The sequence below is a fragment of the Lineus longissimus genome, chromosome 9 (assembly GCF_910592395.1).
Source record: "Lineus longissimus chromosome 9, tnLinLong1.2, whole genome shotgun sequence".
Taxonomy (NCBI): Eukaryota; Metazoa; Nemertea; class Pilidiophora; order Heteronemertea; family Lineidae; genus Lineus; species Lineus longissimus.
In genome coordinates this window covers 869,808-888,373 of record NC_088316.1, presented here as the reverse complement: position 1 = coordinate 888,373, position 18,566 = coordinate 869,808, and the positions used below count along the sequence as shown (strand labels likewise).

General features: G+C 40.7%; 1 protein-coding gene across 3 annotated transcripts in view; it reads right to left on the bottom strand.

Annotated features, from left to right (window-relative positions):
• The window catches only part of LOC135493917 (glutamate receptor-like), an 80,928-nt gene that overhangs the window by 14,701 nt on the left and 47,661 nt on the right, over positions 1-18,566 (bottom strand). For all 3 annotated transcript variants that reach the window (XM_064781577.1, XM_064781578.1, XM_064781579.1), the window contains 6 exons: positions 17,999-18,247; positions 5,632-5,837; positions 4,428-4,481; positions 2,264-2,425; positions 1,351-1,548; positions 134-241 (listed from right to left, as the gene is read on the bottom strand). In XM_064781577.1, the coding sequence (XP_064637647.1) occupies positions 134-241; positions 1,351-1,548; positions 2,264-2,425; positions 4,428-4,481; positions 5,632-5,837; positions 17,999-18,247 (977 nt within the window). The remainder of the gene's footprint in view (positions 1-133; positions 242-1,350; positions 1,549-2,263; positions 2,426-4,427; positions 4,482-5,631; positions 5,838-17,998; positions 18,248-18,566) is intronic.

The following is an 18,566-nucleotide window of genomic DNA, read 5'->3' as shown; positions in this document are numbered from 1 at the left end:
GGGTTGTTTCGCCGTTGGTAAATTATGGTGGTCCAGCGGAAAATAGAAAGTAATATATACACAATACTGTAGTGCAGTTATCTTACACGCAACATTGCTGAAACTTGGAAAATATAGAAATAAGTACGCTTACCTTTCTCAAAGATGCCCTATTGTATGCCGTCATAATGGTCAACTTGTAATTTTTCCTCTGACCCGAATCGGTAAAAACTACTCTACCAGTAAGTCCCTGAATATCAACCTAAAAAACAAGGCAAGACTTGGCTTACTTGTACTACGAGGCATTATAAAATACATTTGTGACTTCTGAAATCTAATTTAGACGAAAAAGTATCACGTATACGAATAAGCTTCTAGTATGGTAACGGTGTCACTGATAATTGAAAATGTTTTCAGTGAAAATATTGTTTCGTCACGGTCGGCAAAGGTTTCAGAGACTGGTGTTGCATTTCATGACAGGAGGTTGAACCCGCTAGGCATTGATAACTTGAAGGAGATCTTAGAAAGTAATTTTTTTGCTAAGTGTAAAGTTTAGTTTCAGACACACAGTATGTTTGGTGTTTGCCACGCAAAACATACCCTTTCCTCAAGAGCTACAACCAGCATCGAACAAGAATCACTCAAGTACTTACAAGACAGTAGAAATACTCTATCTCAAAAGGCATGTTGAAAAGGTTTACTCTTGTGGAAACGAGATACGCTATTTATAACAGTGTTGACATCAAAATAGTCTTCAAAGTCGAATTCTACTTTGATTCGACATCAATATGTGAGCTTATACTATTCCATTTCTGCATTCGAGTCGTCTTAAAGATTTGACCTTGAAGAAATCTTGTGTTCTATTGAGACGGATTTTCTTTGCTGCGTAGCGTTTTGAAAGCTCGCTATGTAACAATAGTGTTGCTGAAGTTGTTCAGTAATAACATGACGTAATTCTTCTTTAGGATCTCCGATTTACGTAGAAATCCTTATTGTTCTTTGATATCATTTGTTACATAAGTTCAAATGTATCTCGTACTGTCTAACATTGCTGCATGCTTACACTAGGACGACTGCCGCACTGCTTGTCTGACATGAACAGACTTAAAAAACTGTAAGAATATGGTGCACACGAACGTATATCAATAATTGTTATCTGTTGAAAATTTTGGCGAGAATACCTAATCATGCATATTGTCCCCGGATTTTCAACTTCACTAACGCGACCACCCCTGTAATGCGACAATTCAACCTCGGTCCCATTAGCGGTCGTGTTACCGGGGTGCCACTGTAAATACATGTACAATATACATGTATACGAAAGGAGAAGGCCTTTGACTAAATGTTTCATGATGAGGAAACTATACAAACCTGTTTAAACCCATCTCTTAGCATTATCCCATGCATCCAGGGCCGAGGTTGAACATGACACTGGATGCCTTTTTCATTATTGTTGTAAACGAGACCTCGCCGAAACGTATTCCGAAATATGTCAGCGTCCTTTTGTAAAAAGCCGTCCAAGACTGCACTGAATACACTGACGGCGTCGTATACTAACGCCGCTGTGGACTGAAAGAAAGGAAGGAAGGTTTTGCTAGACTACGTAAGTCAAAACGTAATTCTGTGGAAACTCACTAACAAAATTGTCGGGCATCATATATTTTCCATCAATAATGATGTTTTGTTCAGAGAGAAATCATATATATGCGTGTATATATCCTCTGACATTTTGCCCGGAAAGGAGGATGACGAGTGGCTGACTAATTTCCCTTCTTGAAATCACTCCGGTGATTGAACGCCAAACCTATTGTTATCCTTACTCAAGTAAAGGGAAGCAGTCACCGTGTTGAAATCACCGCACTCTCCGTATTTCGATAATTTTATTATCGTTTTGCATATTTCATTATCAACTTGAGCAAACCACCCAGCCTAGTTCTGCCCATTTTATCAAAAATGGAAACATGATCGGTGATCACTGCCTTGAAAACGAGACACATCGTATATCATGTACAAATTGATGCTACATTGTAATCGAGTCGTGTTAGAATGGTGTGTTGACCTTCCAGTTATACGGCTGCGGCAATGAGAGGAATTCCTTAATGGCCAGCCTTTGGCGTGTTGGCCTCAGAGCTGGTATGAAATGATAGGTGAACGACGCGTTCAATACAAATGGATGGCCAGCCTTTGGCGTGTTGGCCTCAGAGCTGGTATGAAATGATAGGTGAACGACGCGTTCAATACAAATGGATAACACAGGATCAAGAGGAACATAAAATAACCTTACCGTTACTTGTTTTTCTCCTGCGCCCGGCCACTGCCTCGGGTCAAGCGATGACCATCCATCTAAGAAGGCTTTCACCTCGTGTCTTGATTCCTCTATCAGTGTCATCCCGGTTACCCTGGCTCCTGTTGAACTTAGGCTTTCATAGTCATACGATTTGACATCCTGCAAGTGATGGGGACAAGTGGGAAATCCAAAAAGCTTATTGGAGCACTACACTCTTAAAAAGAAACGTTTATGAGCTTTTGAAAAACCTTTATCGGTTTCTCGGCCAACACAAATATGCAGCTCGTAGAACTTTTTTGGTAAAAAACCTCTAAGGACATTACACTTGGCTGAAAAACCTCTATGGGGTGAATATTTGTGTTGGTCGAGAAACCATTAAAGATTTTTCAAAAGCTCAAAGCCTTTATTTCTTAGAGTGTATAGGCAGGAGGTAGGGGGTCCAACTGGATGTCTCCATGTGATCAGTATGTTGGGGAATGGGACCGGGATTGACTTGGTGTTATTTTAGGCATACTTCACGAGCAAAATGATCTACCTACTCCCAGGGATCTGTAGTACCGATGACCTGGGGAATGGGAAATTTGGACACGTCCATCGTAACATTATCAGGAAGTTTTACTGGCATGAAATAGTGCTTTTCGGCAGCTAAGCTAGTCTATCCTTTGCGTTGGGTCAACATACCAACAGTGAATAGCGAAAAAAGATTCTGAATTAGTTCAGAGCTCCAGACAGTGTACTTTAGTATCATTTGGCTTGTTTTAGATTCAATACTGAAATTTCGCGTCGAAACCAAATTGGAATCAAATGCAACAAGTACACTCGCATCAAAACCATACCCGCATCCATCACAGCAAGAAGGCAATAACCTCCATCAACGGGTGTCAACCCAGCTACATCTTGACCCTCAATGTACTGATATTGCCCAGCTTCCAGACTGAGAACGCTCGTCAAGAGGCTACGGAGGAAATACCGCTGCATGGAAGTTCATTATGATCCAGCTATGGCTATGTTCAACTGTTATGCAGTAAAACGATATGAATGATTATCTATCACATGTTGTTGCTAATGAAAACTGTACCAGCTAACCTGGTTATTATCATCAGCCGCAAAATGCCTTTTTTGGCAGAATTATGAACTTGATCACACCTTTTCCCATTACCATGATTATTGTAATAAGCAATAAGTGTAAAGCAACCCATTTGTCTCCTAAAACAATTTGTTTTCGGACCCATCATCAGCGGGGAAAAGAACTCATCAGGCTACTGACGAAAGTTTTCATATTTTCAGTGCACTTGAACTTATCCATGAAACTCAGGAACTTGTTGCGTTGGGAGTCCTCTGTTCGATTCGCGGCTATTCCGTCATCGGCCTATTCAGTTAGGAAACATTGAGATATGGGCTTATTCTGTTGAGAAATGCACTGAGACACGGGCTTCCGTCAATCTTCTGTTAGGAAAAATTAAGATATGGGCCCATACTGTTAATCTTTTGTTTGAAAACATAGAGATATGACTTTATTTTGTCAATACATGTATTTTGTTTGGAAACCTTGAGATATTATTCTGTTTATCTTTTGTATGGAAAGGAAACAGCGCGATATGAGCTTATTCCGTTAAGCTTTTGTTTGGAAACGCTGCGATAAAGGGGCAAACACGTTACACCACTTTTACTTTTCTCTCTCGAAATAGTTAGTGTTGTTTATCAGCTTTTTACATATGTCACTCAAGCAACACAGGATAGCAGTTTTGTCACTCAGCAGGATAAAGGTCATGATATCATTTCCATCAAATTCGCTGTTCTTTTTTCGATATGTCTAAAAATGTAAGGATATGGTATAGATATATATCGTACATGGGCAAACCATCCGTCTTTTTACCACATGGTTAAATAAAAGAGATATGGCCAGCGCCAGTTGTGTTTCAAATTTCAATCTATTGGGACAAACCTGCGACATATCATAACGATGTTTCAGATAACATTGGTTAAAAATTCATCTGTGACCCCGCAAAAGAAAAGGGAAGTTCATTTGGAAAAATCATCAAATGGAGACTGGATGATAAGTTACTGGTGATGTTTGAGAATGTCTTATTGATATATTAGTCTCAGTTAAGAAGTCTTTGCGCCATCTGATATCTATGAGATTCTTTCGTCTTATACCTACCATGCCCGTTATTAGGATGTGATATCTCTTTGTGCTCATCTTCATATCGACAAGCTGCAAATAAGGGCAAAGTAATTGTTAGATGTCAAAATGGCGGGCTTTTGCGCTGTTGGTGTTTGAAGTAAAAGGTGTAGAGTCGCTAAGTAACCTTTCAAAAATGGCAATTTATTTCGAAAGGCTTGAAAAAGTCAAAGAAATGGTTAGAGACATGATACGGCAGAGCTTTCCAATATGTGAAGTATTTATCGTTGTGTGTCAAAGAGTAGCATTGTCAATTTCCAATGTCAACTTTATTTGTATTATTGAAAAATTGTCATATCAAACAGAATCTGCTCTATATCAACGATATAACGTTAAAGAAATGGAAAAAAGTCATGACCAATAACACAAGCTTTAAAGTAACAACAAAAGACATGTGAGTTTACCTGGTGACAAAAAAAGATCACACAGATTTGAATTTGAATACCTCCTATGACATCAATCATAGATTTACCAAAAGTTGGCAATATGAGGCTGAGATCTACATGTATGTTTTGTTTCCAGTTTTTTAAAATCTCATTTCCCGCGTCAGTTTTTGCGCAAAATACACTTCAATTCTAAGACACTTCTGCTGATGAACGGGTTCAGTTGGGTGTCGGTGGTCACTTATCAACGAAAGAGATACTGGATCTCGAACGGGAAAAAGCGCAGTCTGATGACGGCACATGGCAGGGAATATCTTCAAGAAATCTAATGCGTAAAAGTGACCAGAGATGACATTACGTTTGATCGTGAGTGACATTGGACCCTAACCTAATTACACGGTCACGTTGTTTTTTCGTTTAGGTTTGATGTTGTAAGAGCAGGATGATCGGCTCCTGTAGCTACAGCAGCATCGTAAGATGATATCTGCATGGAGATTGGACGGAAGAAGGGGTTTGTCATTGCCTAGGATTAAACCAAGAACCAAAATGACTACAGAATATCTCTGCATGGAGAATGGATATCTGTATTATGAGAGGACAAAAAGGTGTTTGCTAAAGGTGTGTGTCTATTGCTAAAGGTGTAACCGAGAACTGAAATGACCTACCGCCTTATCAATGACTCCTGCTTAATAGACATCCTGCGTCTCTCAGTCCAGTAAAATGTTACAATTAGCGTGCGGCAGTAGCATTAAGGAAGTTGTCTGTGATCGGGGGGGGGGGGGGGGGGGGCTTCAACTTACCGCCTTAATGACTGTGGCTGTGTCATCCTGCGTCTCCAAGTCTAATAGTATGTTACAGTTCGCGTGAGGTGTTAGCATTAAGGAAGTGTTGATTTGTCGGAGATCGTCGGACACGTTGCGTAGCTCCCGGACTCGGATTAAGGAGACGTCCACGTATTTCCCTCGTTTCCGTAACGCAGTCCTGAGCTGCTCTAAACGGTCCAGGGCTGAAGAGAGAAAGAAGAAAATGCTTTGTTGTCACTTGTTTCAATAAGGGATTGTGATTTCTTACATTTAGCCACGGGCCATACTGACTCTGTACCCTTCGACAAAGAGGCGTTTAACGTATGTTTCGTCATTAAACAAGGCAGGACACCTGTTCAAGGGCAGCGCGACTGATTCATGTTACACTTGTTGTTGTAGAGTCAATACGCGATATTTCCAATATGATCTACATCATCGGTTGGTTAAACCAATCAATGCATTATGTCACGCCTGCTATCATGACAGGTTCGAACAGACTCGCACAAAGTGCATTTTGTAAGGGAGGTTAAAAAACTGCCTTTTAGACTCTGCCAGTGATCCAGACCTTCCCTTTTTGTCAGATAAAAACTGATGTTCTTTGTAACATAAAATGTACTTTGAAAAGTCTGGATTTGGCGTATCAACACGTAGACGAACATCTTTTATCAAAGTAACAGTGAACAAAATCCCGTTTTTCTTCTAAATTTCAACGAGATCTATACTTCAAATGCGCTGAGCTGAATATTTCATCAGACAAATATACAGTTATTTTCAATATGACGTTTTTTTGTAAGCGTTCTCAAATTCTTCATATTGATTGAATGTAACGTTACTTGGTTACAAAAAGGAATGTTCGTCTGTTCCCGGCGGCGTCTCCGGTTACCTCTTTCACTATTACACAAAGCCACATATTGTTTATAGAGCTAATAATGTCATACATCTAGTTGACATCATTGTCTTCGGCTCTCGACACAATATATTTGTTCGTCCGTTCTGTTCTGTGAATGTTGCACAATTCAATGGCTTTCCTCTACTTATTCTAGCATTTTAGGTTTTAGCAGAAATTAAAGCTTTGCTTAGTGAGGTTGGTCCTTCGAATGAGACGTAAAACCGAGGTTCCTTTTATCTGGTATCTAAGTGAGACGCCTGAGTCGACGCATCCTGGTATAACCAGTGGATTTCAATGTACCCAGTCTCTCGATATATCATTTGTAATGAGGAAGGAGTGAAAAAATGAATCTCAGGACGACGTGGACTCTAAATTTGGCCGCCCTGAAAACTGAGTCACTAGGCCTACAAACCCACTGGTGAAGCAGAGGCTGACAAGGTTATAAGCGTGAAATGGTGCTTTATTGAACTGATAGGTTTAACCAACCGGTGGTGTAGAGTAAATTGGAAATATGACCTATTGATTTTTTTACCGCTGCGATGGGCCTTAATGTGATCATTTTCTATGACAAAATCATGTAGTGTGAATTCTCCATCACTAAACCAATCTAGGCTAAAATAAAATTTTCATCTAAATAGCATAGCATATTTCTATGCAAAGCAGCCATGCTGTGGTTATGATCAACTTATCAGCGTAGCTTGAAAGCAAATGTAAGGCCAAAAAATATCGATGCGCTGTGAACTCCGTTTGCCTCTGGTGAAAAATGTCTTCGTAGTAGACTATTGAGGCACAAACACACAGCGATTGACCACTGCGTCCGGATTTAGCACTGTTTTAACTGTCCAATATTGGCCATTTGGAATTATTATCTTATCGGCTATTTCGTTTGACAGCCATAGGCTGTACCGATCCCAGCATCTATTCTCAGCACGCTTTTGTCGAGTGAATGAGCATCAAATTATAGTTTATAGACCAACATGACGGGTGCAACCAACCGACAGCCCGGGGAAAGAAAAAGTGCCGCATCGTTCATTCATTGATTGATACAAGGAGCTACATTATAAACTCACTCTCTGGGTTATGCAGGTACTATTTTAAGTGATATAAGGACATGAGCGAATGGTAAAGAAACGAATCAATCACAAAATTATTTGACAATTTCTGCGTGACATTTCCTGGAAATACTACACGTGGTTAGCGTAGTTCCGTACTTCACTCGACAACATTTTCCAGATAAAACCGTAGATTTTCCAGATAAGAAGGCAGTGTCATAAAAAACAACAACAGGAAAATAGTATGTAGGCCTAATGTGATGATAGTTCTTCTATCTTCTATCTAATTTTCTTCACGACAAGAAGATGACATTATCTCTATCTCTCGTCTGTTGATGCACATTGATTTCAATTCAACTGATGGGATTCACGAGAAGCATGAATAATGGGGTACGTTGAGGCTAACGAAATCAAGGCATCAATGCAACATGCATGTTCTGAGGGAATTGTCTTTTAAAACAGATTACACGATGTTTTTTATTGAGCAATACATTAGCAGGAGTACGCATGAATGTAGTACAGATATCAGGTTTCACCACACTTCACGTGTACCAATCACATCACGTCATTCGCGGTCACGTGGCCCATTATCCAGCAGCAAAATAATTCAGGCCTAGCCCAATACACGGTCTGTTGTCATTAAACAAAGCCCGCTCGCACCAGGCCTAAATTCCCATTGTTCTACAGTCATATCAAAGGGTTATCAGGGAAAATCTTGATAACATCGACTCCCGAGAAACAGCTTTCATGGCGGTCGATAAGCCTCAACTGGCCACGGCAAAGAAACGTAAATTGGTCAGTGGCAGAATCTGCTGTTTTTTGTCTCATCTATTTTCATTCCAAACGATGGCCTGTCTGCCCTGTCTCTATACTACAGAGTGAGACAGATGACCATGCGCCGTTCTGAGACCTGACCATATTTGTCAAACCTGTGACTTGTACCCATGTGGGAGTTGGGTTGTTTGGATGTTATTCTTGTCTGATATGGCGGTTAGTTTTGTCTTATGTGACGGTAAACACTTATGAACCACTACTGTGTTTACATTGGAAGTCAACTTCACCCGACTTTGAAGATTCACGTGGGAGAAGACATTTTCTTCAAATGATACCAGTGTGTTTTCAGTGTGAAAACACCAAAATTCCGAGCGCCGATTTCTAAAACTTCACTGCCAATAAAACAATTTGAGATCCAGCCCAGTGCATCATCCTAACTGATCTACCCCTTTTGCTTTATTTCCTGCCTTCCGTATCTCTTCTTACGGCTGGCTTAGCAATCTTTCTGCCATACCAGAGGCTAATAAGGCGGAAATTAATTGACATCGTCCAGCGACTAACGCACTGTGGCAAAAAATAACTGTCTGTGGCGTTAATATAATGATCGTTGACAGAGATAGCCTCCGTTCGACCAATATGAATGAGTGTCTAAAATGGCTTGGAGGCCCCGCTTTTTCAGAAAAGAGAAAACGCATTCTTGAAAACCGAGGTTTTGGAAAAGCTTTTAGGTAGAGAGGGCCAACTTCTCGGTCCTTTCATGTAGAGAGACAACGACATGGAGAAGAAGTGAACTGTTATGGCAGACCTATCAAGTTAAAAGAGACTACTTACTGAAAAAGCGAGCATTTGTTTCGAAAATTTCTGGTTATTAATTCCTGGGTGCAATAAAACATCATTCAGCTCATAATCTGAACATATGAAAATCCGACCCTTGCTAATAGGTTACTTGTACTGAAAATGAAATAGAAATTGTCGAAATTACGATCAAATATCTACTCGAGCTACTCGAGAGGATCCAAGGCACCTGCCAAAGTCGTTACTCTGCTGTTGAAGGCGAGGCAGTATAATTTGTAATGATACCTGACATAAGTGGTTTTTGGTCGTGTCTGACATAAGTGGTTTTTGGTCGTGTCTGACATGAGTGGTTTTTGGTCGTGTCTGACGGAAGTGGTTTTTGGTCGTGTCTGACATAAGTGGTTTTTGGTCGTGTCTGACGGAAGTGGTTTTTGGTCGTGTCTGACAAAAGTGGTTTTTGGTCGTGTCTGACATAAGTGGTTTTTGGTCGTGTCTGACGGAAGTGGTTTTTGGTCGTGTCTGACAAAAGTGGTTTTTGGTCGTGTCTGACCTGTTTAAATATGCGTCTAGAGTCGGCCAGAGCGAGGGCGTGTTTTTGACAAGAGACAGAGAGAGAGAGAGAGTCTTAGTTCATGTTAAAAGCTTTCCTGGCTCAGCGGTATTGGAATGGAGAGTGCGGTCTCTATGCCCAGATGGGAATATGAAACTGATATTAGGTCTGGATTTAAATCTGCAATCTCACGAAATTGAAATCTAACACGTAAATCCACGATTTCACCAAATCTAAATTTAACACCCCTTTGAAGAACTTAACAAGTTATTCATAAGATCATGAAATGAGCCATTATTACAAAGTGACTTCTCGCCAAGAATCGATTTACACATTCTCGCTTATGAGAACTATCCTCGCGGGAATCTGATTTCTATATTTGAGGCCATTATGCCGCTTCTCCCCAGCATCTCCCGGGCCAAAAATCGACTCGCTTTTCCTGATTTTACCCCGTGACTAACGAGGTTAACTTGGAAGTTGCTTGAGGGAGATGATTGGCATTTGCACTAGAAATTAGATTGGTTTTGATCATCGGAGCGCTGCAATATAATCTTAAGATTGAATTTTGTCTTTCGGTCTTCTCCACTCTTAGATACATATAAATGTAGAGAATTCAATTTGACGGTTGAGAGAGTGCTAAGACAAGGAAGCATGATACCCGAAACGGATGATTATCAAAAAGACATCGAACTGATGTGAGCGGGGTTATGGAAGCGTGTTAGGAGCCAATCTTGATATCTTGATGTTGATTCGATACCAAGTCTCGCCGCTAAGACAAGGAGAACGATATCTCGCGAAAAGGAGAATTTTCTAAACTACACTGCACTGATGTGAGCTCCGTCGTTTTTGCCGCCATTGTCATTTAAAACGAACAAATAGGGCAAACTGGAATGGTTTATGTTGATTGTCATCGTTAATCGATTCTAACGCAGCTTGTTTCCCTAATAAACGATGCTACTAAAAATGACATACTTTGACCAAGCCGATGTTCAGCTCTGATTGAAGTGAGAATGAAGAGACATCTGGGAAACAACTCTCGATTATCAAGAAGAAAGAAGACCGTGTTTCACCAAAGATTGCCCAATGATTGTTCCCATGACCATACTGCCTCTTACAGCGCTATAGGCCTAGTAGACCGTGCCAAGTTGATGACAGCCTCAAATCGCTTACTTCGAGTCTTTTTGGTCAAATGAGGCCAGTTTCAAAAATGGCATGCCGTTTAAATTGCTCCTTGTGGATTAGGGGCTTGCTATTCTTTGATGGGGATTTCACAGCATAAAATCCTATCACTCCGATTTCAGCTGCAGGGAACAGTTTCAGAAAAAAGCATTAAAAAATATTTTTCATTTTTAAAACTGGCAAGATTATTTTTAACACCCTGTATGCTTCAAACCAGTTTACTTTTCTCTTCTGTGAAGATCCACATTTGATACCCTCTCCCACTGCCCTCGGGCATAGTAATATGCACATCAATGGCAACTTCCTAACTTAATACGTGACTCTCACATCTCCAAAATGAATACATGTATTGAAATTTGAATCAGAAGAATTGTCCTCGAGGAACGGTCCTTTAATCTCTAGAGCCATTATCAATGTGATATAGGAAGGGTCGATATGTTATAGGAATGATCGATATCTATTATTGACCTTAATGTTCATGCTTCCCCAGGAAGCCACCTGGGCAATGTGTCTTACAGCCGGGCCTTCTGCTGCACTCGCATTCTCTGATCGTTCATTAAAGGAGAAATGAAGAGCGGCATTGTACCGAATAGCATTCCGCGAAGTTACTATTTATAGCTCACAAGGTCATTTGAATAAGATATTGATGACGCTTTAGTCACGTGACAGTCGGACATCGACACTTATTTCTACGCATTTGAGCTTATTTCAAAGTCAATTATCTTTGACCCTGCATTGTTTTTAGCATGAATGATACCATAGAGTCAGAGAGAGAAATATTCAGAACAATTATGTAGTATTTCCAACACTCGGACATGTGCCAGATTGAATCTAACTGCCCTAGTTAGAAAGCCTGAATCCATTACGAAACCGCATGTTTGTCCGATATTGCCTGTAATTCAGCGATGGGGAAATAGAGGGCAGCAGCTGCAGTGACGTCATCTTCGCGGAATGCCTTTGTCAGTCAGGGATTCAACGCTACGGCGTCACGTTACATATTGGACGTTTAATAGGATAGCCAGGAGTAACACTCTTGAAATTAAAAAACGGTTTTGAGTTTTCAAAGTTTTTAAAGGTTTTCAGCAAATTAAAATATGCACCTAGTTGAGGTTTTTCTTACGAACTCAAAAACCTTTATTTGTTTTTCATTTCTCCGAAAGGGGGTGCATATTTGTGTCGGTGGAAAAACTGTAAAATGTTTTTCCAAGAGCAAAAAAAAATTGTCTTGGTCTACTTGATTCAGCGATCGACATCATCCTCGTAGAATCGTCAATAGCTTCGATGTGCTGTGAGATTGGAGAACTTTGTGTAACCTATCTAACCAACTTGGCTCCTCTCTACAGACATCGTTTTTAAGTCTCATGCCTCCAAGGAAGCCAATACCTGGTCAATAAACTGTCTCTACCAGTCTGAAAGCCGTGCCTTCTGCTACTCTCTCAGAGCCGGGATGGGCCATTTTTCGATTATGCGGACTCGCATGTCAAACACAAGAAATAGTTAGACAAATTGTTGATATTACTTGTACACATATTTAAATAAAATAAGTTCGCCTGAATTTTTACCAATGTAATTATTATCTTTCTGTTCAGTATGGAAATTCGACTTGATTTTCGTAAATGGAATGTTGCTGGTATAAGACTTGTACACGTACATAGAAGCGTCGCCACACTAGTGTTTATAAAGAGAAACTAAACAAATACGATTATATGATCTTCCAATATTTGGTTTACTACATTTGACGCCTGCAAAGATTTATATTGTCCAACCCATCTAATCTTATTAGCTGTTTCTACGAAGATGTTAGTTTATGGGCAATGATGGCAATAACACTGCGAGCCATGGCCAGTTGTTGGGCTTGGCTGTGAAAGAGCCTTGTTGTTTATCCCAGTAACTTCTTCGGGGAAGGCCGCGTTGTCGGTCCGGCAGTTTCATGAATCAATGAGGTGTCGTCTATTAAAGGTCGGAATATTGCCAAACATTTCTCTCTCTTGCATTGTTTTGAGCGCTAACTGGAAGCCCCGAATCTCCTAGATATGCAACACATTTAAGCCCCAAGACATGTACAAATACGTGTACATTCTATGCACGTAACTTTAGGTACTCTACTAAGGTTGATAAACCGTTGACGTTAAACAAACAATGCAAGACATATAACTTTAATGTATTGGCAGAGATCTAGCCAGAATGTGTCACACAAAAGTCCAAGATGGCTTCCATCTTAGACGCAGCCAACAGTCTGTAGTGACCTCGCGGTTACACTGTTGACAAAGCTACATTTGTTACATAACATGAATGAATGTTCCATTCACCATTGTCTTCGTTATTTATTATGTAGGGTCGTCAATTGAACTCGGCCCTCAATAAGGCTATAGATCGGCCGCATTGTGTACACTCGCTAATCCCCAATCAGAGTCTTTCTGAAAGACCCTGCCCTAATTAACTAACAAAAACATAGTCAATGTACCCTTTCTTCCTGTAATACCATATAGTGGTTTCACGAGCAATCATCACCGGCCATGCTGGAGGGTCAGACAAAAGAAAGCACAAATGACCATGACAGCATTTGATTCACGACAAACAACTGTACCGCCCTCCAACATGGCTGACCGTGAAAACACTCTTATTGGCCACAACGATGATCAACAACCATCAGCACATCTCGTTGAACACACAATGGGTGATATGAATAAAGACCAGCAAATGCTTTTATCTAAAATTCCATGTACATTTAAACTAGGCCTTTCTGTACAAAATTGTAGTAAAAGCATTTACTTGTCTTTATTCATATCGCCCAATATCAGCGTTGTCTGCCGATTTTTGATCTTTACCAAAGCCAGCCTCTGAACGACCGCATTGTGTGTCTATTAATATATCTTCCATATTCATATAACTTTCAAGATGCATACCAATCTATACTTGAGTGAGTTATTCAGTAGAGCATCCATATTAATCTGGCCCAAGGACGCAGGGGTCACATAATGGACCCAGGGGAAACATGGGAATAACAATATGATATCGATGTACTCGTACACATTAAAAATACATGTTCCGGTTAATCGCCATGCATTGGAGACTACCACCATTTGCCAAGTCACGGATTAATAAAATGAAGCCAATGCACATATACATGTACATTAAAAATACATGTTCCGGGTAATTGCCATGCATCGGTTAGATTACACCATTTGCCAAATCACAGATTATGTTCGAGGCTGATTTTGCACCATTTCATTTTGACTTTTCTCAATCGCAGATCTTCACCTAGACTCCTCGTTGACAAATGTAACTTAAAAATTGGTTGTTTCTGCAAAACCCCGCCTGTGATGGTCCAAGTTATTCAAAGCACCTGAAATTCCTAACCTGCTGACGTTAAGTCTACTTAAGTTAATTTCAAGGGTGGGAATCTGCTCTTTGTTTTCCAGAGAGCAGCCTTCGATGTTTTAATGGGCATTCACTATATTTTGAAGGAGTTCGAATTGCTTCAGAATTTCAAGTTCTAGCCAAAATGGTGGTACCTATGGTCACCCCTAAAGGAAAGCTACTTTCGATTTAGTAGAAACATTATAGAAAGAACACAACACGAGTGCAAAAATCCCACACGATATACCACAGTCCTAGACAAATTGCGCCCTTCAAACAAAAGCTCTATTATGTCCCGTCATATAACATCGTATTACCCGTCAGGAATAACGAGGCAGCCATGGTCTAGTTTATCATCTTGTAACAGAGTCGTACACAACTGTCGAACATATCATCTGAGAAGACGTGACTTTGTCATAGGCCGTCAAGGGGCAGCAACCAATGAATAAAGAGCGAGGAGATGATTAATGAACGCTCCCTAAGGCACTTAATGTCGGATGCTGCGGAGAAGCTTGCTCAAGTTGGCCGTAGGCGATCACAAAGGGAGATAAAGGCCGCACTGACTGCCCGAGCGCACTCTTGGACGTGTCTCTGTTATTTTCTTTGATTGCTGAGGAACCTGAGCCAGCGAGGGAGCTGTAAAGGTTTGGCCTTCACATGCCATAGCAAACATGTCTTCATCACTGAAGCAGTATTGCAATCTCTCCTAAATGTAGCCTCCCGGGGTAAATAATTCCATTCGTAAGGTATGTTCGGGGCCGGTTTTGTGAACCTATAGAACCATACATTAATCCGTCACCACATGTCAAAATGGGACCCCCCAAATATTCACACGTCGATCAATGTTCAATATGATAGACATTGGGTTGGCAACACCAATTCAGAATCTTATTCAGTCTGTTAATTAGATCTGGAGTGGCACGTTACATGTAAAAACGTGAACTCTATATAAACACAGCCAAAGGGGAAATGACTTGATTTCCGGACTCCAAAATCAAAATATGATGCTTAGGTGTCGTTTTGTTTGTCGCCGTGAGGCTACGAATATCAAACCGACCCACGGAACAGAACTCGGCGAACTTGGCCAGAATAAGAATCATCTGACATGAACGCTGCTGAATATGTCAAAGCTCGCCCTTAATAATGTTGAACTAATTCAATCAGTTAGATTTAGTTATGACGCGCCGGGAAGGAAATGCTTTGATGTTCCAGTTGGGAGTCCACCGGGCCTCCGGTTGCAAATGTTGCTGGTCTTGCTACAGACTGGGAATTCAACCAATTCAAGACTTCTGGCCGATTATTCGTGGAATGAGAGACGGTAGTCACAATACGAATAAAAACAAGTAACGAAGAATATAACTGCTATAGTCTATTCCACGAGAAAATGACACTGGGCTTTTTGGTGGTTTTACTCAGAACACGCAGTAGTTTATGACAATGTTTGATATGATGTGAAAACTTTTGAGTGCGAAGTTTCTGAGGATTTTCTCTTTGCCAGAATCGGACAGTACATCACTGACAACGAGTCATTTCACACGAAATACTTGGACAAACTTTATTGGCTATTTCGGTCATTTTTGTTTTCAGATGACCTTGACCCAAGATAAAATAAAATTCGCCCCTGCTGGTGAACCATAGAACTTCAGACCGACATGTGGTAAATGGGCTACATTTTGCCAATCACTTCCTATTTGTGGTCAGTTCTGGTTAAAACAACCGCGTCCAAAGCTACTGCCACATGAGCGCTTTTTAAAAAATGCAACAACCCCTGTCGTTAGATGTCTGTGGAGCGACCATCTCCGACATTAACAAGCGACGTAGTAGGAACTCTGTGACGGAGATTGTCTAACCTGTACTCGGGTGACCAACGTCTGATGATGTCTATCGCTCAGAATAAGAGAATAAACAAGCTATGATCAGTCCACCACAAATACATTAGTATCGGTCTATTTTGTCTGATTATCAAACTGCTTCAAACAGTGCCTTTATGTGCGTATGCTTCAAACAAACACGTCTCCAAAGAACATGATAACTTTCATACGTTTCAAACAAATGTTGAGACGAACTTGGACATTTTGCCTTTGAGCTGTCTCGCATCGGGAAATAATAAAAACATAGTCTTTCTTTATAGATCTGGTCATAAAGGATGAGATCAAAACCTCCTTCCCATTTAGTATCAAAGAAAAAGGTTTGCCAAGCAGTACAAAGGTCTCGGGTTTTCTCGAACGGAAAACTTAGCAAAGATAAATTGGCGTTTTTCCTGTTAATCAACAACACAACTTTGGTAAGAGTGAGTGGGTTGGCAGGCAATGTTCATAACCTTTTCATTGCCTCTGCACCGTCATCGTGACTGTATTCATAACAAGGATATTCTAAAAACGCCATTACAGAGAACAGATCTCCATTCCCTGAGCAGTCATAACGTTGTCTATGAGATACCTCTGCAAAATTCAGAAAATGGAGTCGTCATCACTGTATTCACAGCAAGGGTATCCAACAACCTGTCATAACTGCTCAACAATCTCCATTCTCTGAGCAGTCATAACGTATTCATCACCTTTGCACCATTCAGAACGTGGCGGCGTCATAACTCTATTCATAGCCAGGACTTCCAACAACCCGTCATTACACCAATCTCTATCCCCTTAGCAGTCGTAGCGTATTCATCACCTCTGCACCATTAATAACATGGAGGCATCATACCTGTATTCATAGCGAGGACTTCCAACAACCAGTCATAACAGTGCACCAATCTCCATCCCCGGCGCATATGGTCATAACGTATTTAATACCTCTGCGCCATTCAGAACCAGAAGTCCTCTTCCTCATTAACTCACCGCCTGGAGAGGACGACTGGGAAACCGTGTCAATTTGGCTAGCGAACCTACGAATTAACCCAAGCCTCCTTTCGCCTTGTATATGGCCAGTAACTCTTCTTTCATAATGGGATTTCTTTTCTTTGGCATGCTCCAGATTGCTCCAAGAGGACCTCTTGAATAAGAGTTGATGACGGCTGTCACTGGTAATGCTATAGGGCTATTGCTGGCGCATGTATTTGATCACGCTTCGAACCTTTGGAACAGTTGTTCTGAGGGAAATGGCTAGAAACCAAGTGCTTGAACCGGCTAAGGGGACCGGTGTATTAAGCTGATATTACATGTAATAGTATGTAGAAAGAGGTTGAGTAGCCTCAACTGAAACGTGGACGCAAACTAATCGTTATAAAAGTTGACGTTAAATAGCTTCAAAATGAGCAGCTTTAATCGATACGTTACGTTTTAGCTATACCCCGGAATCGCACTAACCTTTCTATTTTGACTGAATCTGCCGCATCGGTAACAATATGGAGGAATGCTTTGAACGCTGCAACAATAGCCTCAGCTTTCTTATAAGAAAGTACACAAGTTCGTCTTGTCAATCGAGCGGATGCCGGAAATACGAGTTTATGTTGCTGCGTTTTTTTATAAATCTCCATCAAAGAATACTTGAAGGGTAATCCGACTTTTCTTGTTAAAGGTCTTCCTGTTATTATTGGATATACTGTCGTCTCACGTTGAAACTGGTCAGTCGCAATGTCTATCATTGCCCTGGGCCTGCTTGTTCAAAGCAAGTTATATCACTAACGCTGGCGTTATCATTAGAGTTAATACCAAGTTAAATTAACGCCAGCGTTTAAGGAACAAAACCAGTTTTGAACAACCGGGCCGTAGTCATTGTATTTCTACACAAAAAGTACCACTTTAAGAAAATATTAATCACACTTACCTGGGAAAATATTGTATACAAAATGAATTTTTCTCCAGTTAAAAAAGTCTATGACGTCAGCTAAAGCATCAGTGTCAGGCGGCCGCATACTCATGACGTAACTCTCCTTGTCTTCCTCTGGCTCTGTTACAGGAGCGACAGTAAAATAAGGCATGTGGTAGGCTGCACTATACGATTTAGCTATATTCCATAATGATGGTTTGTGGTTGGCTATGAGAGCGAACGATCCACTACCCATCATTTCGCAAACTGCAAGAAAGAAAAAGGAAAGGATAATATATGGGACTGATGATGCTTCTTCATTTTGAGCAGAAAAAAAACCAAGTGACAAAATATTTGGACTTAGAAATGTTTTCATCTTTCAGAGTTCGAGGCGAGCCACTCGATCCTCGAGGATGGTTCGAATCGATGCCTGGGGTTTCATGCTTCCTATGTTGCAGAGATCACAACATGCCGTTTACGTCTGCGTGAGATTTTATCCGACTACAAATATGTACAGGACAAGAGAAATTTACCTAGTGTGGAGTTGCGACTAGCGATAAAAGGGGAACATTTTTCAAAGTAAATT